This window comes from Bos grunniens, chromosome 12 (assembly GCF_055505025.1).
Source record: "Bos grunniens cultivar Pamir isolate PY7600 chromosome 12, Bosgru_T2T1.0, whole genome shotgun sequence".
Lineage (NCBI taxonomy): Eukaryota > Metazoa > Chordata > Mammalia > Artiodactyla > Bovidae > Bos > Bos grunniens.
The window spans coordinates 15,065,137-15,084,871 of record NC_141176.1 but is presented as its reverse complement, the minus strand read 5'-3'; the positions used below and the strand labels follow the sequence as shown (position 1 = coordinate 15,084,871).

At 34.0% G+C, this 19,735-nt stretch overlaps 1 protein-coding gene across 19 annotated transcripts in view; it reads left to right on the top strand.

Annotated features, from left to right (window-relative positions):
• The window catches only part of TSC22D1 (TSC22 domain family member 1), a 124,274-nt gene that overhangs the window by 21,345 nt on the left and 83,194 nt on the right, over nucleotides 1–19,735 (top strand). For 2 of the 19 annotated variants that reach the window (XR_015137851.1, XR_015137846.1), the window contains 3 exons: nucleotides 8,928–9,083; nucleotides 10,253–10,399; nucleotides 11,304–12,995. The exons of 2 other annotated variants lie outside the window; for them this stretch is intronic. Coding sequence is in view for 5 of the 17 variants with exons in the window: in XM_086328885.1 (XP_086185011.1) it covers nucleotides 10,253–10,399; nucleotides 11,304–11,439 (283 nt within the window). In the remaining 12 variants the exon portion in view is untranslated. Of the gene's footprint in view, nucleotides 1–8,927; nucleotides 9,084–10,239; nucleotides 10,411–11,256; nucleotides 12,996–19,735 lie in introns of those variants that run through there. 15 more of the 19 variants (XR_015137852.1, XR_015137847.1, XR_015137854.1 and 12 more) reach the window with 10 other exon arrangements.

The window sequence follows — 19,735 nt, the reverse complement described above, 5'->3', positions numbered from 1 at the left end:
AGGTGTCTAATCTTGTTTATGCTGTCTCTTCATTGTCTGACCTTTGTAAATGTACCTGTAAGCCCAATTTCTTACCTGTTAAATGGGAGTACTAGCTACCCTTGCACTGTTAATGGGAGGATTAAAGGAGATAATGTAGTGCAGCAAGTTCACTTCTTTGTTCGGTAAATAGTAGCTGCTGCTCTTACTGTGCCAAATAAGAATGATTCCTTTCTTACCTACTGTAAATTGAAATTACGAACTTGTCTACGTGTTTAGAGACTTTCTCCATACTACAGCCTTAGAAACAAGTGATGCTGCGCCTTTGTGACATTTTCCGTGGTAGCCTTTCTCACCTGGAGCTCCATTAGAGAATTAATGCATGCAGGAGGAGTGCACACCTTCTCAATTCTCTTACGAACAATGTATATTTAGTATCACCATTCCAGATACATAAGAGAAAAGTGAATTTATAATGAAAGCATTGCGATTAATTCTTTTGCTGAATCCCAGGGTGCTTGGACTGTAGCTTGACCATTGGAGAAGTGCTTCAGAATTCTGGAACTCATGGAAATAAAAATTGTTAAAAGCATACTTTCCTCTTTCTTAATGGAGGCAGGGAATATGTAGAAGGAATGTAGTGTCATGTGGCAGATTGCTGATACTCCTAAAATGAAACCATTTCCCTAATCAAATGGTTCTGAAACTTTTTTGCTGTAAGATTGTTTTAGACAGGCGTAATGTCCTAAAGACCATCTGTTCCATACTCAGTCCCATATGGAACTGAAGACTTATCTGCTTAGAATGAATGGAATTAAATCAGTTTATTTTAAATAAGATAATGAGTCAGTACCTGGTTTCTAAGTTTCAGAGATTCCTTGAACTGGATTTTGAAATCTAGTTTAAAAGTTTCAAAACTAATGTTTTGGGAATGCTGGTTCTTCAAGTAAAAAGAAAAATGTTCTAGAGCCCTGGAATTTGGGGGAGAATGCTTTTTGTTATATACATCTTGGAGACTGACATTGTATTTTAATTTATTAAAGACTGAGAAATTCTGCAGAAGGAAGACAGTCTTATTTCTTGACTCCAACTCATTTGAACATATAGCACCTATTAGTGTCTTGTAGACCCTGTGTTTTTGGGAACATACTTTGGGAAATGTTGATCTGTTTCATTTTACATGTGAGGAATATTCTGGGTCGTATAGCTAAGTGATGGCAGGCTTCAAGTGCATCCCGTCCCTTCATTTATTATTCTACATGAGCGGTTCTTTTTCTGCTATACCACCTTGTTTTCTCTTAAGTATTTGATTTATATTAGAAATAAAAGTATAATTGTTGTCATGTGAAAATGTATAGCAAGTATATATACCATCTGGCAGAAGTTTAAGAACATGTTGTGAGAAGTATAGCACTGGCATATTTGCAGCCTCATTTAATTGGCCCTGTCATTGTAAATGGTTTGCAGACCTTAAGGATGGGCCTCGTATGAGTTAGCATATTCCTAGGGGAAATCTGAAACTAGGAGAGAAAGAACTAGTTAACTCCATGAACTCAGAGATAGGAACTGATCAGAACTTGCTCTGTGCTTCAGTTAGTAAAACATAGGACATTTTACTTACTTTACTTTGTTTTTCTTATGTTTTAGAGTTAAAACTTGACATTGCTAACAAAGTAAAGGACCCAGTTAAACATTTGCACTCCCATTTATCTATTTCATGTGTTAAAGCATTTATTTCAGCAATGGAATAAGAAAGTGGTACCAAAAAGGATGTCAAATTCTGAGAATAATGGAAGTCTTTTGGAGACTAAAAGGTTTATCAAAGAGGTGAAAAGAATGGATATTGGAGATGTTCCTGAAGATGTATTGGTAGATTAAGGTATTTTCTGGCTTTTTTGGGAATAACTTTGACGATAGACCATAAAACAGCAGGAAGTCAGCATTTTTAAAGTATTAGCTGTATTTATCAGAGACTTGATTCAAGTTTTAAAGGAAGAATGGAAAAAGATTTTCCAACTCAAACACTATAATCTTGTATTCTGAATAAAACTTAAAGAAGTGCCTTATTTAAATATGTGAAGGGAGTATACAAGAATTTTATTTCTTGAAGAAGTTATATTCACATTTGCTGTTTTCTCACTGACTAAATTGAAAACTTGAGTTGTGGTAATAGTGGCACTTACAAGGCCTTAATCCAAGATCTGTGATGGCCTTTAGAAAGTTGTATGGATAGCCCACATGGTTTTAACTAAACTTCATGTATCTCTTTTATGTCAAATCACATTTCTAAAGTTGATTTGATGGTAATGATGTTCTTTTCCTTTCATACCATTTCACCATTTTCTTTTTTGGCAGTATTTTCGTTTTCACGACCTGGATCGTGACTATAAAATCTTATTTCTAAAATGTTTGGAAAGTAGGATTGTCTGTGAAAGCTGTGAATGGTTGGTAAAATATCAGGATTAATGTTTTTTTTTTTTTTCCCTCAGAATGTAAATTTAGTATAGCATATCAGGTTGGGCATTCTTTATTTTCCTGGTTTGTAGTTTTATTACTGTGTAGGTATTAAATACCTCATGAGTATTTGGCAAACTTGGGCTTTCTTAATTTTTGATGGTTTACTGACTGACATGGACCTCAAAGTTCAGGATGCCATCTGTGACTACTTTTTGTCACTGCAGGCTCAATGGCCAGACAAGTTATATAGAACTAGAGTAGATTAAAGGTGTTATTTATAATTAAATAATTCTCTAGTCTTTTTAAAAAACCTTGCTCGCTTTGTTGTTAAGGAATTTGAAAGCATCTTGTTCTTGTATAAACTACTGAGTACTTCTCATATCATACTCACAAAGAGATATTATATTGATTTTTATTAGGTTTCATCGGAATGAGGAAGGGAATGACCTTCCTTTGATCTTATTTTTATATACAGAAGAATTTGAGTAGAAATAATGAAAGCCGTCTGTAAATAATTTTAAAAATACATTAAAATTTAGGACAGCTACAACAGCCATACAAAATATTATATACGGTAACAAGCGAAAGACTGTTCTCTAAGTAGCAGAATTGAGCTCTGAATTAGTAGAGAATAAAATCCAATTGTTACTGCTAGATCATTATTCTTACACTGCTCGTAACAAGTGATGACTTAATATAATGTTTATTAATTTAATGTTTATATTTAATGACTTAAATACAATGTTTAAATTTCATTAAGATAATTAAACTCATTGAACTTTTTATGAGATTTTTATACATTTAAGAGACTGTCCTATATATTTGTTAGACAGGTTAATAGATACATGTGACATGTAAACTAGAAATTAAAATTCTGAATCTTGATTTTTTGGAGATCCTTTCAAGATAGAAGAATTTCGAATTACCATTTCAACAGACTTTTAGATATAGGCCTTTTAGGTTCTGTAGAAACATCTGTTTCTAGGTTATTTATGGTGCTGATACTGAGTTTTGCTATACTTTATTTCTAAGTCTTTTTGCCTTGCAGACTTTCCTGGGTTGGTAGAAATGGCAAAACAAATAAAAGAAGAAAATTTCAGTTCTACTTAAAGCGTTTATTCTAGCATTTTATCACATTCTAAGTATTTTAAAAGCAAATATTGCTAATCAAAATAATATAATTTGGAAAAGTATAAAATTAGTTAAAACTCAGGATCTTGGAGACAAATTGGTTTTCTGTTTCCTAGTCTACAACTTACTAGATTTGTGATCTTAGATGAGTTAACTTTATTGCTTTGTGCCTTAGTTTATTCTCAGTAAACTTGTGACGATTGTATTGTATGTCATTGAGTTGTGAGGTTGAGTGAGGCCATATATATAAAACACGTACTATATTGCTGTATACTAAGCTCTCCGTAAGTGTTAAAAAAAAAACAGGTTACAAATATTTACTTGTAACTCATTTTTTAAGTGAAGGTTTATTAATTGAGAATTTTGTAATTTGATTTTTAGGAAAAAAAATTGTAAGAGGGGTATTTATGGCACTATACTTTCTTATGGAGATTTTTAAGAAAATGAGCTCAAAGTTTTATTCCTTGAATTTTTTATTATGCGGGAATAAAAATTCACATGTAGTAATTCAAAATCTGAAGACTTTTTGTTTTTTAGCCAATTACTCCTATATGCTTGCTTTAGTCCAAAGTTCATTTCCATGCTAGTTTAACATAAACATAATTCAGTTTCTCTGTTTGTAGAAGAGAAGATATTTTTTTATCTCTGATTTCTTCCAAATCAGAGTTCTCTGTATAGAACTATTTATCAAAAAAATTAGAAAGCATAAGCAAGACTATCACTATCTGATTAGTTTTCTGATGTTAGTACAGAACATTAATGCTGTTATTTCTATTGCTGTTGCTGCTGCTGCTGCTGCTAAGTCGCTTCAGTCCTGTCCGACTCTGTGCGACCCCATAGACGGCAGCCCACCAGGCTTCCCCGTCCCTGGGATTCTCCAGGCAAGAACACTGGAGTGGGTTGCATTTCCTTCTCCAGTGCATGAAAGTGAAGTTGCTCAGTTGTGTCCGACTCTGGCGACCCCATGGACTGCAGCCTACCAAGGCTCCTCCGTCCATGGGATTTTCTAGGCAAAAGTACTGGAGTGGGGTGCCATTGCCTTCTCTGTATTTCTACTAGAGTTAGTTTTTAAAGAAAGATTGAAGTGCACTTTATGTCAAATTATTCAGAACATTTTAATTTTATTTTAAAACAAACTTAGGTCTACCAAAGTTGCAGAAATAGTGTATAGAATTCGCCCAGCTTTTGCTAATATTTGTAGAACAAATGTAGACATCAGGAGTTAATACTAACCATCTGTAAGTTTATTTGCATTTTGATCATAGTCCATTAAATGACCTTGTTTTGGTCCAGGATCCTATCTAGAATTTCACAGTGTATTTAATTGTCATGTCTGTTTAATCTTCTTCAGTCTGGGCTGGTTCTTTGTTGTCTTTGCCTTTTGTAACCGTGACAGTTTTGAAGAGTCCTGGTTAGTTAGACTATTTTTTAACTTGTGTGTCTGATGTTCTTTCATAATCAGATTGAGAATTAAACATTTTTGGAAAAGATTCTACTGAAGTGATGTTATGTCCTTATCAGTACATTGTATCAGGAGGTACATGGTACCGATTTGTCCTGATACTGGTGGTGATAAAAGTTAATTTGGTTAAGGAAGTGTCTGTCAGGTTTCTACACTATTAATTTACTTTTTTCCTATAATAATAAGTGTCTTGTGGGAGATATTTTAATACTGTGTCAATATTGTTTCTCATCATATTTCCATTAATTTTAACATAAAATTACTTTCACTAAGGTTTTCTTTTTTTGAAATATAGAAGCCTTTTTCATTTAAAGGAGGCAGTGGTAAATTTAAATGTTTCTGTGTTTAGTTATCTTGACCCTGAAGTTGCCTTTTTAAATGCAGCTTGACTCTGAATTAGGCTTTTTTTTATAGTTGATATATATTTTTAGGATTGCCTTTTATCCTTCATTCTATAGTGCATTAATTGCTCTAAAAATGTATTGCACATTTTCTTTGTGTTTTTTTTTTTTTTTAACCTTTTTTACTTCCCTATCTTATAGCTAGTAGAACCTGAAGATACAGTTGGATTAGCTATTGCTTTTCTCTCTTTTAACAAATACTTAATATTTAAACCTAATAGAATAACTTGAGCCCCAAATTTTGGGATTAGTATCTTTTCCAAAAGGATGAAGAAAAAAATATATTGGTAAATCTTGGAATTTGGTTAGATTTTTAAAATAATCTAACAGGTTTCTTTCCCTCTCATTATATTTTCTTCTCTGTTAGTTTATTGCTTTCCATGCTTTATGTTCCTTAATTTCCAGGCTTTCTTCCTTATTTTAGTATTTATAAGGTGTATCCCTTTGGATAATATATACATAGTTGTGGTTAGCTATAACCTTTTCTCGGAAGCTAAGCAGGGTCAGGCATCATTAGTACTTGGATGGGGGATACTGTCTTTTCCTCCAGATACAACACAGTACTGTGGCTAACTAATTCTAAGGAAGCTGGGCTTTGTCTGTCTGTCTGCCTTTTCGACAAGATCTCTCACTTTTTAAAATTTAAAAGTGAAATTGGATGTTTTGGCAATATCCAGTTTGTTTTCTTACTAATTTTGGTCTGGAAAAGAACATTAGAAAATTTATAATGGGTCTTATAATTTAGCTAAAATTTGTGTCACCTCAGGATAATACCTGTGAAGTTTCAGGTGATCGATCATACATAGAAATTAACCCTAGATGCTGATGGACGCCGCCCCCCCAAAAAAAAGAGAATCCATGAAACAAATACTTATGATGATTTTTATTTCCTTTAGGATAAGAAAGCCTAACTTTAGACATCAGCTGCTTGACAAAGTTCTCCTTAACTTTTTGTTTTTTGACCAGTGGGCTTCATTCGTTTGTAAAACCTTTACTGAATTTATTTAACTCAAGTGTGTATGGGGGCTGGAGTTGCAAAGACTCACTGCTTCTCTTAAGGATGTTCTTTCATTTTCTTCTTAATGCCAGTTGTGCCTGATTTGGACATGTGAAGGGATTTGTGGGAAATTCTTATTCTTTGCAGAAATGCCTTAGAACTAGTAAGAATAAATGAAAAAGGACAAGAAGAAGAAATTTCTGTGTCACGTTCCCAGTTTAGAGTGAAAGTGAAGTCGCTCAGCTGTGTCCGACTCTTTGCGACCCCATGGACTGTAAGCCTACCAGGCTCCTCTGGAGGAGGCAAGAGTACTGGAGTGGGTTGCCATTTCCTTCTCCAAGGGATCTTCCCAACCCAGGGATCGAACCCATGTCTCCCACATTGTAGGTAGACGCTTTACCATCTGAGCTACCATGTGACTCTAAGATGTTTTATGAATTATCTGTAAATTTATAATTTAGACTTTAAATTAGTCTTCTATAACACAAGAGAATATAAATCATAGTCTTCATAGAAATAGGTTATCTTCTATTTCATTGATTAAAAATGATTCCGTGAATCTTTCTCTCTTTTCGTTGATATTAGAAATGCTTAGACCTAATAAATATTATATGCTTATTTAGTAATTTAGTATTGAGAACAAATATTGCAAATAGTCTGTACATTTCAGGAGAGTTTCTTAAGAGTGGTATTCATATATAAAATACTTAGATTGTTTCCAATTTGAATGTAACTTAATATTCAGTAAGAATCTTTAAACTTTAATAATGGAAAATACTAAAATGATAGATGAATAGACAGACCTTCTGCCTCCTTGCTTGAGTTCTTTTGTGGCATTTCAGCATTGCTGATTTTCTTAGCTTTGGTTTGGAATTTCTTCTTTACTGGTTGAACTGTAAATCCTGAAGCGGAGTAATTTCTTTTTTCCCTCTTGAAACATTACATCGAAGAATGCTGTCTATTAAAACAGAATTAGGTTAGGTCCTACTGTGTCTTTCTTGTGAGCCTCAATCAGTAGTAGTCTTGCAAAGGCTATTCTTTCTTGTTTGAATAATGGTCTCATTTTGAAAGTGCCTTTACATTTTTCTGTGTAAGTGATTATCAATCCATAGTCTTCATAAATTAATTCCTGAAGCAAGAGAGATACAGTTCTCCTCAGTGATTCAAATAATTCCTGTTTAAGGAAATCTGTTTAGTTCATTTTTGAGTATGAATATGTTGAATCCACAAGTTTTGGCATACTTTAGGCAAAATAGAGAGGTGATATCTTGAAAGTAATATGACTTGGGAGAATTTCGTGAGTGAGTCTATTTCTCCAGCCAGCTCTCTTATTTTACTTACCTTATAACTTAACCTAAGGACATTTGGCTTTTTAAAATCTAAGTTTGTTGCCTTTTTAATTTATATATTCTGTGGGGCCTGGTAATTCAAGGATTTGGAGCTCCTACTTAAGGAGAAACTGTAAATTTAGACCATTATTAATCTGAGCAAGATAATGATTTATTGGGAGTTGTTTCTCATTTTCAAAGTGAAGTGGGCTTCTAAATTTAGATTTAGAATTGAGTAATTTTTTTCCATAATGGAATGCTCCCTTTTTGCATATATTTTCAATCAGATATATTGCTATACTACTGATTAGTATTTATAAAATGAAAAACTAAGAAATTTGGAAAATCATATCTTTATAGTTTCTGAATATATTTTAAACTGTATCTTAGTTAAGTTTTACTTAGCTCTTATTCATTTGGGAGTCTTTAAATTTCCATGATTTATATTGAAATATTATTAGATAATGAAAAATAATTTGTCAAGAAAATTCATTAGAAAAGGGTAGAGGTTGATTGTTTAATAATTTTGAAAGTGATTTTGTCATACCTGTTTTCACGGTATAGGTCCACTGAAAACAAATGAGGTACCTCTGATGTATCAGTTTTAAGCCTTTCCCATCTGTTAAAGAGCCACTCCTTAAGAACTCCATCTGTGGAATAGTTTGCTAATCTATTTGTGATTTTTGACCTTTGAAAATGCCTATTTAGATTTTGTTTTCTTGAGAGATTGAATATTCAGATCTTTTCTTTTGGTGCTCTTTTCCTCTTGTTATCCCTCACATTCCTCCTAATGTGATTTTACTGTAAAATACTGTTTAAAGACCCTGGGATTTAAAATCTGTTGGAAATTTGAAGAAAAAATAGCTGCCACATAAACTCATAAAATACTGTTGTAGTTATTTATTTGATATCTCTTGTTAGATGACAGTTTCACCCCCTTGACTTCGTTTTACTTCTTTTTTCATTTCTTTAAATTTTGGAAATTATAGATTTGATGGTTAAATTTATAGGTTTTTCTAAATCCGAACCATTTTCATTTCTCACTTGTACAGAATTTAATATAGTCCTAAGGTACCAAAGGGTTATTACCTCATTCCTTCATCTTCAGGCTTAAAAAAATCTTTTTTTTACTCTAATTGTTGTTAGGTAATGGCATAACCATTCCTTTTCAGCTGTTGGCATTTTTCCAAACTGGCCGGCAGAGCCAGGAGGAAGTGAAGGCATTAAAACTAACTTTGGTTGGTTGCTACCTTCTTAGTGCTGAACCTATAACCTTTGTGAGTTGATTGATAGAGAACAAGAGAGTGCAGTCCTCGTTCCACTAACAGGTAAGGAACCCTTGTGATGACCAGTCGGGGTGAGAGAGAAATAATTTGATAGCATTTTTTCTTAATTTATCCCCAAATACAACATGTCCCTGAAGTCAGACAGTGAACTGCCCATGTTCCATACAGCAGGAGCATACAGCACCTTTCTATTTAGAATAAGATCTGAAATTTAATAGGGATGTATCACTCTGTACCATAGAATACAATTGATCTGTTTTCCACTGTTAAAATTTATCCTGCAGTCCCTCTAACTTTAAATATTATATATCTGCCTATCTTATTCTCCTTTCAGCTTTTCCTTGATCAGATACTATGTGCTTTGAACTTCCTTCTCTTGTTCACCTTATTTCTATAATAAAGTGAACTTATTTTCCAGTATCTTTATCATCATCTATTATTTGGGTATATCTTAACTGCTTTAATTTCTACATTGAAGCCATTAATGATTATTTCCTGGTCCTTCTTGACCCCAAACCAAATGATCATATGTTTGAAAAGGATTTTTAGTCTGATATGCCTATGTCCACTATTCTGCCCTCCCACTTTTAAAGATGAGTGCTTGAAGAATAAATCTTTTTCAGTGACAGTAGGCACAGCTTGATAAAATTCAGGTTTATTTTCATACTGCTATAATAAGGGGCTGTAGTCTGATTAATTCTTTAAATTACTGAAGAATTAAAAAACTGAGAACAAATTCCGCTTCTTAAGGCAATTCCCAAGGTTTAGTGGTATTCCTGTTAATATGCTTGATTATTCTATTTCTGCTTTTCAATCCATCGTCTTCTCTTTGACAGCAGAATTAATTGGGACTCCTCCTTTAATATATCTGAGGTCAAGTGCCTTTGCCTGTCCCTTTAAGACACTTATGATCTTGTTTACCAGTCCTAATTTATCATTTTTGTATTTGGTCTTCCACTTGACGTTGAGTGGTTTGTCACACCCTGTGTTATGACTTAGACCAAGCTAGTTCCCTTCTTAGTAGTTACTGAGGAATTAATCATTTGTGGTGAAAGGCTTCTAAAATTCAGATTAAGAAGGCACGGAAGAATGTGTGCCCAGAGGCAGCCCCTTTTTGTCCTGAGGAAAAGTCATTACAAGCTCAATGACCAGAGAATGTAATTTCTTAATAAGAGTTTTTTCTTAAATCTATATTCAGCTCTCTATTTCAGTGCTTCTCTCCTACCAGAGGTGCAAGGAGTGATCCTAGAACCACAGATACAGCCAAGACCACGGAGAGCTTTTGACGTCAGGGGTCCACTTTCTCCACTGAACCTTTGGAGGCAGAATATCCAGCTTCTGGAGAGAGTTGGGAAAGGGTAATAAACAAGTGGGTGCTTTCCATTATTTACTTGGGTTTATTTATAGACTGGAGTGTCCTTCCATTGCCCATGTAATTCTGTTGTTTACTCCTTGGGTTCATAGAAGAACCAAGTGGGGCTGCAATCTGTTTGTTTTTCTAAGAATGCTAACTAGTGCCCTTTCAGAAAAGAGACTTAAGATGTATTTAATTTTCTCTCCAGATAATTAAAGCAGTGGCTGATTTGGGGGCACTGATTTGGTGAATGCCTGTGTAGTCCACAGGAATTTTTAAAAGGAAATACTTGCCCATTTTAACCTTTACTGGTAGCAGTGTACTTCTCAGTGCTCTTTTATATTCCAGTATTTAAGAAGTTTCTGTATTTTGTCTTTGGGCAAACTGGACAAATGTATTTTCCTGATTTATACATTTGATGTCCAGGTGTTATCCTACCCTATTAGTGAGAACTTTTTGGTCTATTTTCCTATGTTGAACTTTAGGACTTCATATCAGGTAGATCTTTAACAAGATGCAATGATAGTACCATTATGGTTTTACTGTCAAATTTAGGCTTCATTCTTTAATACGATACATATGAATGAATGAATATGTTTCAGGAGATGCTATCCCTGAAAGCTTTGTTAAATATACTCACAAGTAGTTTTCCAGTCCCTAGGAATAATGTTATTTGTGGCAAAAGAACCTTGTCCTAGATTTTCCCCATGGCATTCATATGGTTTTCTGTTAGTATCTTTGATGCCAAGGGTAGGATTTGATTTCAGGAAGTTCTTATCATCTACAGTGGGTAGAACGTGAACTTTGGTGCCTTTGGCAAGTTTTCACTTTTTCCTTGGTGGATTCCTTCTGTGACTCCAGGTATCTTGATAATGGGAGACCGGTTTATTTGTTCTCTAATTGCCCAGATTTCTTTCAACTGGTAAACATCCTCCTTCCGCCAAAGGAACTCCTCTAGCAGAGCCTTCAAGGATGATATCTGTCACACATGCAGCAACTGCAGTTTGGAAGGCAGTGGTGAACGGAGCCATGCACTATGTCTAGAAGACACAAGGATGAGAGAGCCACCTGATCTTGTCATTGATAAACTTTAAGATTTTCTCTGGTGTACTTTTGATCTGGAAATGGAAAGGCTCAAATAATGACGTAATTTTTTCAGATTGGAACTTTACATGACCATGAAACTATTCCTTTCTATTCAGAAGACTGAACTAGAGGAAGCATGAGAGACTCCTTTCTTTAAAAAAGCAGCTCTCTATCTGTTTCACTTAAAAGATTTGTGGGATTGAAAATCACCCTAATGAAGCAGGCAGACTTTCTGGTAGTCTCGGAGACCCAGAAAACTTAATGAAACTTGTCTTTTGTTGCCCAACACTGAAAAGAACTAGGAAGTAAAGGGTGAAAATCTTAATTATTCCTAAATTACTTTTAATATTAGGATGTACTTTTTTGGTTTATCTTTTTCTAGTCTTGAGCCTTATTCTTGTTGAATCAACAGATTCCAGTATAGAAGTAGAGGCACCTTCTAAGTTAAGTCTTTCAAAGTAAATACCTGTTAAACTTGAGGTACTGTTCTGCATTTGCAGGCATTCTAAAGTTGAATGATCCCGAAACAAAGAGGTATTTTATAGAGCAAAGGCAAGCAGTAGTAGTTGTAGAATAAGCCTCTGTGTGTGAATTAAGTGTTGCAAGAAAGTTATCCAAACTATGGATTTGATAAATTGATGGAAGTAGCTATCAAAATGTTTTATTTCCCTTTTTAGTATCTATTAAAACTAGTCAGTTGAAAGCTACTAAAGAAGTTTTTTAAAGTTACACGATTCTGCCAGTTTGTTTTATTTGGTCTAAACTTTAAGAATGGAGGTTCTAGAGGTAACACTCTGGAAGCATCTAAATGTTTTAGAAATCTTAAGAGGTTTTAGAAGCCACACTTGCTAGGTTATAACCTGGCCTTTAGTCTTTGTTGGCTATGTGTGGGACCCGTTTTCCCCTCATTAATTATACATAAACTTTTGTATATATGGTACTTAAAAGTAAGTTTAAAAGATCAGTTTGAGCTAAAATTTCCCAGGAGAGCTCTGAGTTCCCATAAATGATTACAACTTTTTAGTCTTGATTTGCTTTTGTTAAAAGTTAATAAGATAGTTTTTACAAACACATATAAATTAAAAAATAACTACTCAACATTTTAGAACTCAGGGAACTGAAGGCCAGTTTATGGCCTTTTGTTTTAGTTTTTAAGAGAAATGATTTAGTCTCTTAATCCCATTCATCTCATGCTTTGATTAAATTTTAGCTTTGTTCCTTAAAGTGTGCAAAAGAAATGTAAGTGCATTTCTATTCATCTCATGCCACTGAAAGCTATTTAAAAGTGAAACTTCGTGTATATTAATGTGAACTGATTTGTTTAAACTTTTATTTTGATTCATTTTCTTTCATATTTTTAAATATTTCATGTCACAATATGCAATCCTATATTTTTCAGTGTTTATTTTATGAATATTAATATAAGCTAATTTTTTTCTAGAATGACTAATTGTGTAACATTTGTATTATGTGATCATTTGAAAAACTAATAAATATTTTCTCCATGAAAAAAATGCACTTACTGATAAATGGCTTATTTTTCTTTCAGGAGTAGAAAATGGAAACTATAACAGTATTTTAAAATGTATTTTAATTTTATGTGTCTTCCTCTAAGTATTTCTGAATATATATCCTTGGATGTCTTAAACTTTTTTGAGAAAAAAATGATTTAAACTGCTAAATTAAAATGACTTTTCATTGGGTCACACAGTGCCAAATTAAGGAAATAGGTGATCTATTTAGTCTTGTTTTTGCACTTTACTGATTAGCTTCACCTTAGCTTCGTTTCCAGAATTGGATTTTTTTTAGATGCCATTTTTGTATGTCGATTTGCAAACCATTAAAACTAGAGTTAATACTGCAAATATCAGGAGTAATACACTCAAGTCTTTTAAAGTGAGATCTTGCTAAACATAGACCCTTAGAAAATTGCATACAGAAGACAGTTCTTCGAGTCAGAAAAAGGATATTTGAGAATAATGACTTATTGGAGAACTGTTTTATTAGTGGGTGCTGTTAATAGGAGAAGAAAGTATTTTACATTTTGGTGTTCTACTTGAACAAGTAATTGGAGAAGGGGAAATCTTAACTTACAGAGTCTCTTTTTTTTAACCTTATCAAGAGAACATGGGAAAGGATAAAATTTGGTTTTCATGATTCTTGTCTTTATATCTACATAAACTTAATTAGAGCCATTAGAACAATTTACTTTTCTATGCAGAGTCTGCTAGAAACAAGAGGAGATTTCCCTTTTGGTTTGATGAAAATTTGTAAGAAGCAGACTGCTAAAATTAAAAAACTTTATGGTGGAGTCCTAGGTGACAAATAAGAAGTTTAGTTAATGACAACTTGTGGATTAAAATGACCTAATTTGGCTCTCTAAAGAAATTATACTCTGAAAAAAAGAATTATAAAAGGGTATTATGATTTAGAGTAGCTACTGTATTTGGGGTGTGGGAGAGGAGCTAAAATTCTTGGCTTTATTAGTCTAGTAGTTTGGAAAAGATGAGTAAAAATACTGTGGATAAAATTTTGTTTTTAGAATTAAAGGTATTGAAAGATTCACAGACAAAATGTATTTCTATGAAAGATGGGAGGCTATATTTCCTTGAGTACAAAAGAATTTAGAAGCCTTAACTATGTGTATTTAAAAGATGTAGGGCAGGGAGTGTTAAATAAAAGCATTATACTGGAAATTTCAAACATATTGTAAAAATAGTGATGAAATGAGAGTTTTAAAAATGATTTTCATTACATGAACTCTTCCCTACACTATCAGTAGTTTCAAAATAAAAACGTTTATGAATATTGAACATGGCTTTATGTTTGAGGTATAAGAACTAGGCTTATTGTTTCACTATGATTCGTAGGACTAGCTATAGAATAAAATAGTTTTTTTTATTTGAGTAAAGAACTTTTTTTTTAATAACTTCTGTTTTAAAGGAGATAAATGTCAATAAGAAGTGTGACTACAAGTACTGACCTTGTAGCTATTGTAAATATATCCATAAATCTTATTCGATTTTGCTGTATTGAAACACTTGAGCAAAGTGTCAGTGCCTAGATGTCCTAAGCAATTTCTTGATTTTAAAAATTCAGGTATTTTAATTTCCCATTTAAGAAAGTTCACATTAACTTAGTCTTGAAATGTGAAAGGTTTGTATTTCCAAAATAAGCACATAGGTGCTCTTTAAAGGTTTTTCCCACTTAAATGTACATCTAAGGTAATCAGATTACTGCAGTAAGAAAAAACAAAAAATGCTAGGGAACTTTGAAGTGTGCATCGGAGTTTTCAGGAATTGTGATCAAAGTGATCTCTACTCAAGAGGTAAGATATGGCATGTAGGTAGAAAATGTTCAAAATATTTTCAGTGTTAACATCTGATGATAAAGTGACCTACAACAGATTTCCTTGGATTTTCAGACAGATGTAGAGTTAGGGAAAGAATTTTTCTTTAAATTTGCCCCAGAGAAGAGCAATGGATAAACCACAAATTTGTCTGGAGTGAATTTAGGAACATACGTCTATCTACATTGTACTCTCTGTACCTGGCCTACTGTATTCCAGGCATCTCCTACCCTTGCTCTTTTTTTTTTTAAACCCTTGTTCTCTTAATGTTTATGATCCATACTTAACTTAGTATTTCTTATGTGCTGAGCACTGTTAAAATACTGTACTTTACATGGAAAGTTGAGTACATATTTCATGAGGTTATTCCCTGGTTCTTGGTTGTGTATGCCTATTTTTATTAAACCTAAAATGTAGAAAGTAGCTGTACTGAGTAATTTTAACTTTGGTTTGAGAAGTTAATTTGAGTTTTATAAACATTCACTTTCACTGTAACTCAGAGGAATCTTTAAGAAATAATATTGTTGGCTAGTATAAACAAAATTGTTCAGACAAGATATTTATAAGGTTATTCCATAAGGTATACTAAGTGGGTTCAAAGAATCAAAAGTTAGCATAATATTCAGTCTATCTAGAAACAAAGGAAAATGTAATATTCAGTACAGATGAGCTAGAAATATGATTTAGGATTTTTTTTTCCTAAAATTACGTTATTATAATTTACTCAGTAGATGGCAACATAAAAAACAATACTCTTCCATCCTATCTTTTTAATTCTTTTTGTAAGAATACCAGCTTGTGGACATTTGGCTTTTACTTAAAATACTGTGCTATCTGTTGTGGTTTTTCGTTTATACAGAGCACATGATCATGTTGTAGTGATAGCACTCATATGACTTCAGTGAGATAGCTCATTCCATGTTCAGGATGCTCTGATGGGAAGAAGCTGATCCAGAATATGCTTCCATGTCACTTTTTATTTGAAGATTACCTTGGGAATTAGCCAAGTTAGAACCTTCATCTTACATACAAGATTAATTGATGTCTGAGAATATCACGTGTATTTCTAATATCACATAGTTGATTAAAGGTCTACTGTAGGATTTGAGTCTCTTGAAGGCTCTGAGATCTATACTTATCCTGTACTTTATTGCTGCCTCATGTTAGTCCCAGTTCTGGGAACATCGAGCAAGTCTGATTCCCTTCAAATACCATAGCCTGCAGGTGATTTAAGATGGCTCTTACACTGCATCAATTTCAAATGCAGTTTGTTTCATTTTTTTTTTTCCCCTACAGGTTAAGCATACCTCCATTTCTTGCTCTTAGGTAGCATGGTTTTGAAATCCTTAAGAGTTTTGTAGATCTCTGAACATGCTTCAGTATATTATTTTTCTTAATGTGTGACACAACAAAGTACAGGTATGCTCAGCCTCTGTTTGACCTTGTGACACTCATACTGCTTTGTTTATCTTTACGTATTTATCCAATCAGGTGCTTAATTTTACGAGATTCTCTTGGACAAAAGAGTTTCATATTGATATGTAAATTTTGTTAAAAAATCAGGGCAGTAGTCTCTTACAGACTAACATGCGCAGTTCAGTGGAAAAGAAAATGACTCAAAGTCAAGCCAGATCCTTGAGAAAGCAATCAAAAAAGTGTAATCTTCATTTCGGTTATTGCTTGCTTAATTCTGACTCACAGAGCTATAAATTCTGTATTAAATAGTTTTTATTGTTGTTCAGTCACTAAGTCATGTCTAACTCTTTCCGACCACATGGACTGAGCACCACCAGGCTCTGAGCACCCCCCACCTGTCCTCCACTATCTCCCAGAGTTTGCTCAAACTCAGGTCCATTGAGTCAGTTATGATATCTAGCCATCTCATCCTCTGCTGCCCCCTTCTTCTTTTGCCCTCAGTCCCCAATATCAACATCTTTTCCTTGCTTTTTGCATCAGGTGGTCAAAGTATTGGAGCTTCAGCGTCAGTCCTTCCAGTGGATGTTCAGGGTTGATTTCCTTTAGGATTGACTGGTTTGATCTCCTTGCAGTCCAAGGAACTCTGAAGAGTCTTCTCCAGCACCACAATTCAAAAGCATTAATTCTTAGTGCAAAATGTTATTTTTCAGGTTGTCCTTTAGTAATTTAAGGGGAAGCAGGCCCTTTGGAGCTAAATTGTTGACACAAGGACTGACATTGAGACGAAAATGAACTTGTGTTTAGTAACAATTAAAACTGGAAATGAAAGGCAGTGCTTTAGTGGAAAATTTTGAGATACATCCCAAACGGCTGAAGATGGTGGAGAAGTGCCCTGGAAGCCTGTGTGGCGAAAATTCTCATATTTTCCTGTTGCCTTTTGAAATATCGTGCAAAGACTTCAGCAACGTTGTTTTGGTATAACAGTGTTTTAAGTTACCAGTTAAACAGCTTCCCCCCTCCTCTCCAAATTTTAAATTGAGCTCCAGGAAGACATGTATTTAATACCTTTGAGGTATGAGTAGCCTAATGGTTTTTTTAATGGTTGATTGCATGTACCTTTAGGGTATGTGTTAACCTTTTTTTGAGAAATCCTCAGGGTGTGTTCTACCTTACCTGAGTTAGAAAGAATTTGAGGACAAATGAGCAAGAAAGAAAAGAATGATTTACATGCCTACTTTGTGCAACTTTTGCTAGGTGAATTACACAGGGAGGCCTGGCGTCCTGCGATTCATGGGGTCGCAAAGAGTCGGACACGACTGAGCGACTGATCTGATGTGATTAAATCCAGTTGACCTTTTAGGTGATTTTTTATTTTACACCCAAAGATGCCAAAACTCAGAAATCACAACATCTTCCCAAGGGCATATAATCAATAAGCAACAAAAGTAGCATTTAAAAGAAAATTTGTAAAAATCTAAAGAATTCTATCATGCTGTTGATTGTCAAACATCTTTGCCGAAAAGAATGGATATTCTTAGGAAAATTCCATTTTTAAAAGGGATATTTTTACTTAGTATGCATTTTTAAATTGAGAGTAGTTTTAGTCTTTACAGAAAAATTCACCAGAAAGTTCAGAATACCTCCCTCCTCCCCATATACAATTTTGCTTATCATAGTTTGCTCTATTGACATCTTGTGTGGTGTATTTTATAATTCATGAACTGATATCAATACCTCATCATTAAGTGAAATGTATAGTTTAGGGTTCACGGCTGTCATACAGTTCTGCAAGTTTCCCCATATACATAATGTCATGTAATAATGTCATACAGAAAAGTTTCACCAACCTACACATGATACACGCCTATATTCATCCCTGTGTTCCCTCCCCACCCCTGGCAATCACAGATCTTTTCCTTCTTTGTGTAGTTTTCCCTCTAGCCACCTCAGACTGCCTTCTTTAAGTTAGCAGTGTACAATGTCTCCTTGTGACTTGTTAATGTACTTCTTTTTATTACTGAACGGTATTCCATCATATGAATCTACCACTGTGTGTTTATCCACTCATCTTTGAAGGACATCCTGATTGCCTCCAGTTTTTGGCACTTAGGAACAAAACTGCTGTGAACATTGGTGTGTAGGGTTTTTGAGGACAGAAGATTTCAACTCATTTGGAAAAACACCCAGCAGTGCAATTGCTGGATCTTACGGTAAGGCTATGCTTAGCATTGTAAGAAACGGCCCAGCTGTCTTTCTTCCAAAGTGGCTGTACCATTTTGCCTTCCCACCAGCGATGAACCAGAGTTCCTGTTCTGCATCCTTGCCAGCATGTGGTGGTGGTGGTGTTTTGGATTGTAGTCCCTCCAGTAGGTATATAGTGGCTTCTTACTGTTTTATTTTGCAGTTCTCTAATGATACTATTTACCATGTGTGTATCCTTTTCTGTGAGGTCTCCTTTCAGATCTTTTGCCCATTTAAAAAGTTTTTTTCTCCTTTTGTTTTAAAAGTCCTATGTATGTTTTAGATAGCACTCCTTTACCAGAGAAGTATTTTGAAAGTATTTTCTCCTAGTCTGTGACTTGTCTTCATTATCTTAACCGTGTCTCCTAAAGAGCAAAAGTTTTAAAGTTTAATCAATTCCATATCAATTTTTTTTCCTCTAATGGATTGTGCTTTTGATGTTGCATCTTTTAAAAACTCACTGTTAGACTCACGGTCACCTACATTTTTTCCTATGTTACCTTCAGAAGTTTTACAGTTTTGAATTTTACATTTAGACCTGTGATCCATTTTGGATCACAGTTAACTTTTGTGAAAGTTGTAAGGCATAAGTTTAAGAAAAGACTCGTTTTTCCTTTGTATTTTCTTTGCTCCTTTTTCGAAGATCACTTGACTATATTTGTATGGGTCTGTTTCTGGGCAGTTTATCCCATTTCATTGACCTGTCTTTTCTCCTGATACTACTACACTGTTGAATACTGTAGATTTTTTGGTTCATCTCAAAATTGGTTGTCAGTTCTCTAATTTTCTAGGTCTTTCACTGAGACTGAAACTAGGTCTTTCGTATAAATTTTAGAATCAATTTGTCCACAAAATGACTTAAGTAGGGTTTTTATTGGGATGGCATCGGATCTAAAGATTAAGTTGGGAAGACCTGACGTCTAACCATCTATGATCATGTAATTAGTCTCCCATTTATTTAGATCTTTAATTTTTCATCAACATTTTGTAGTTTTTTCCTCATATGGATCCTGTATATATTTTGTTAAATTTATACCTAAATATTTCTTTTTTTTTTTTTGGTGCTGATGCAAATGGTGTATTTTTAACTCCAGTTGTTCATTCCTGATATATAGGAAAACAGTTAACTTTGCCTTTATCTTGCAACCTTTTTATAGTTGCTTACTAGTTACAGGTGCTTTTTCTTTCTTTCTTTAGGGGCTTTCAATATACAGTATGTCAGCTGCAAATAAAGACAATTTTGTTTTC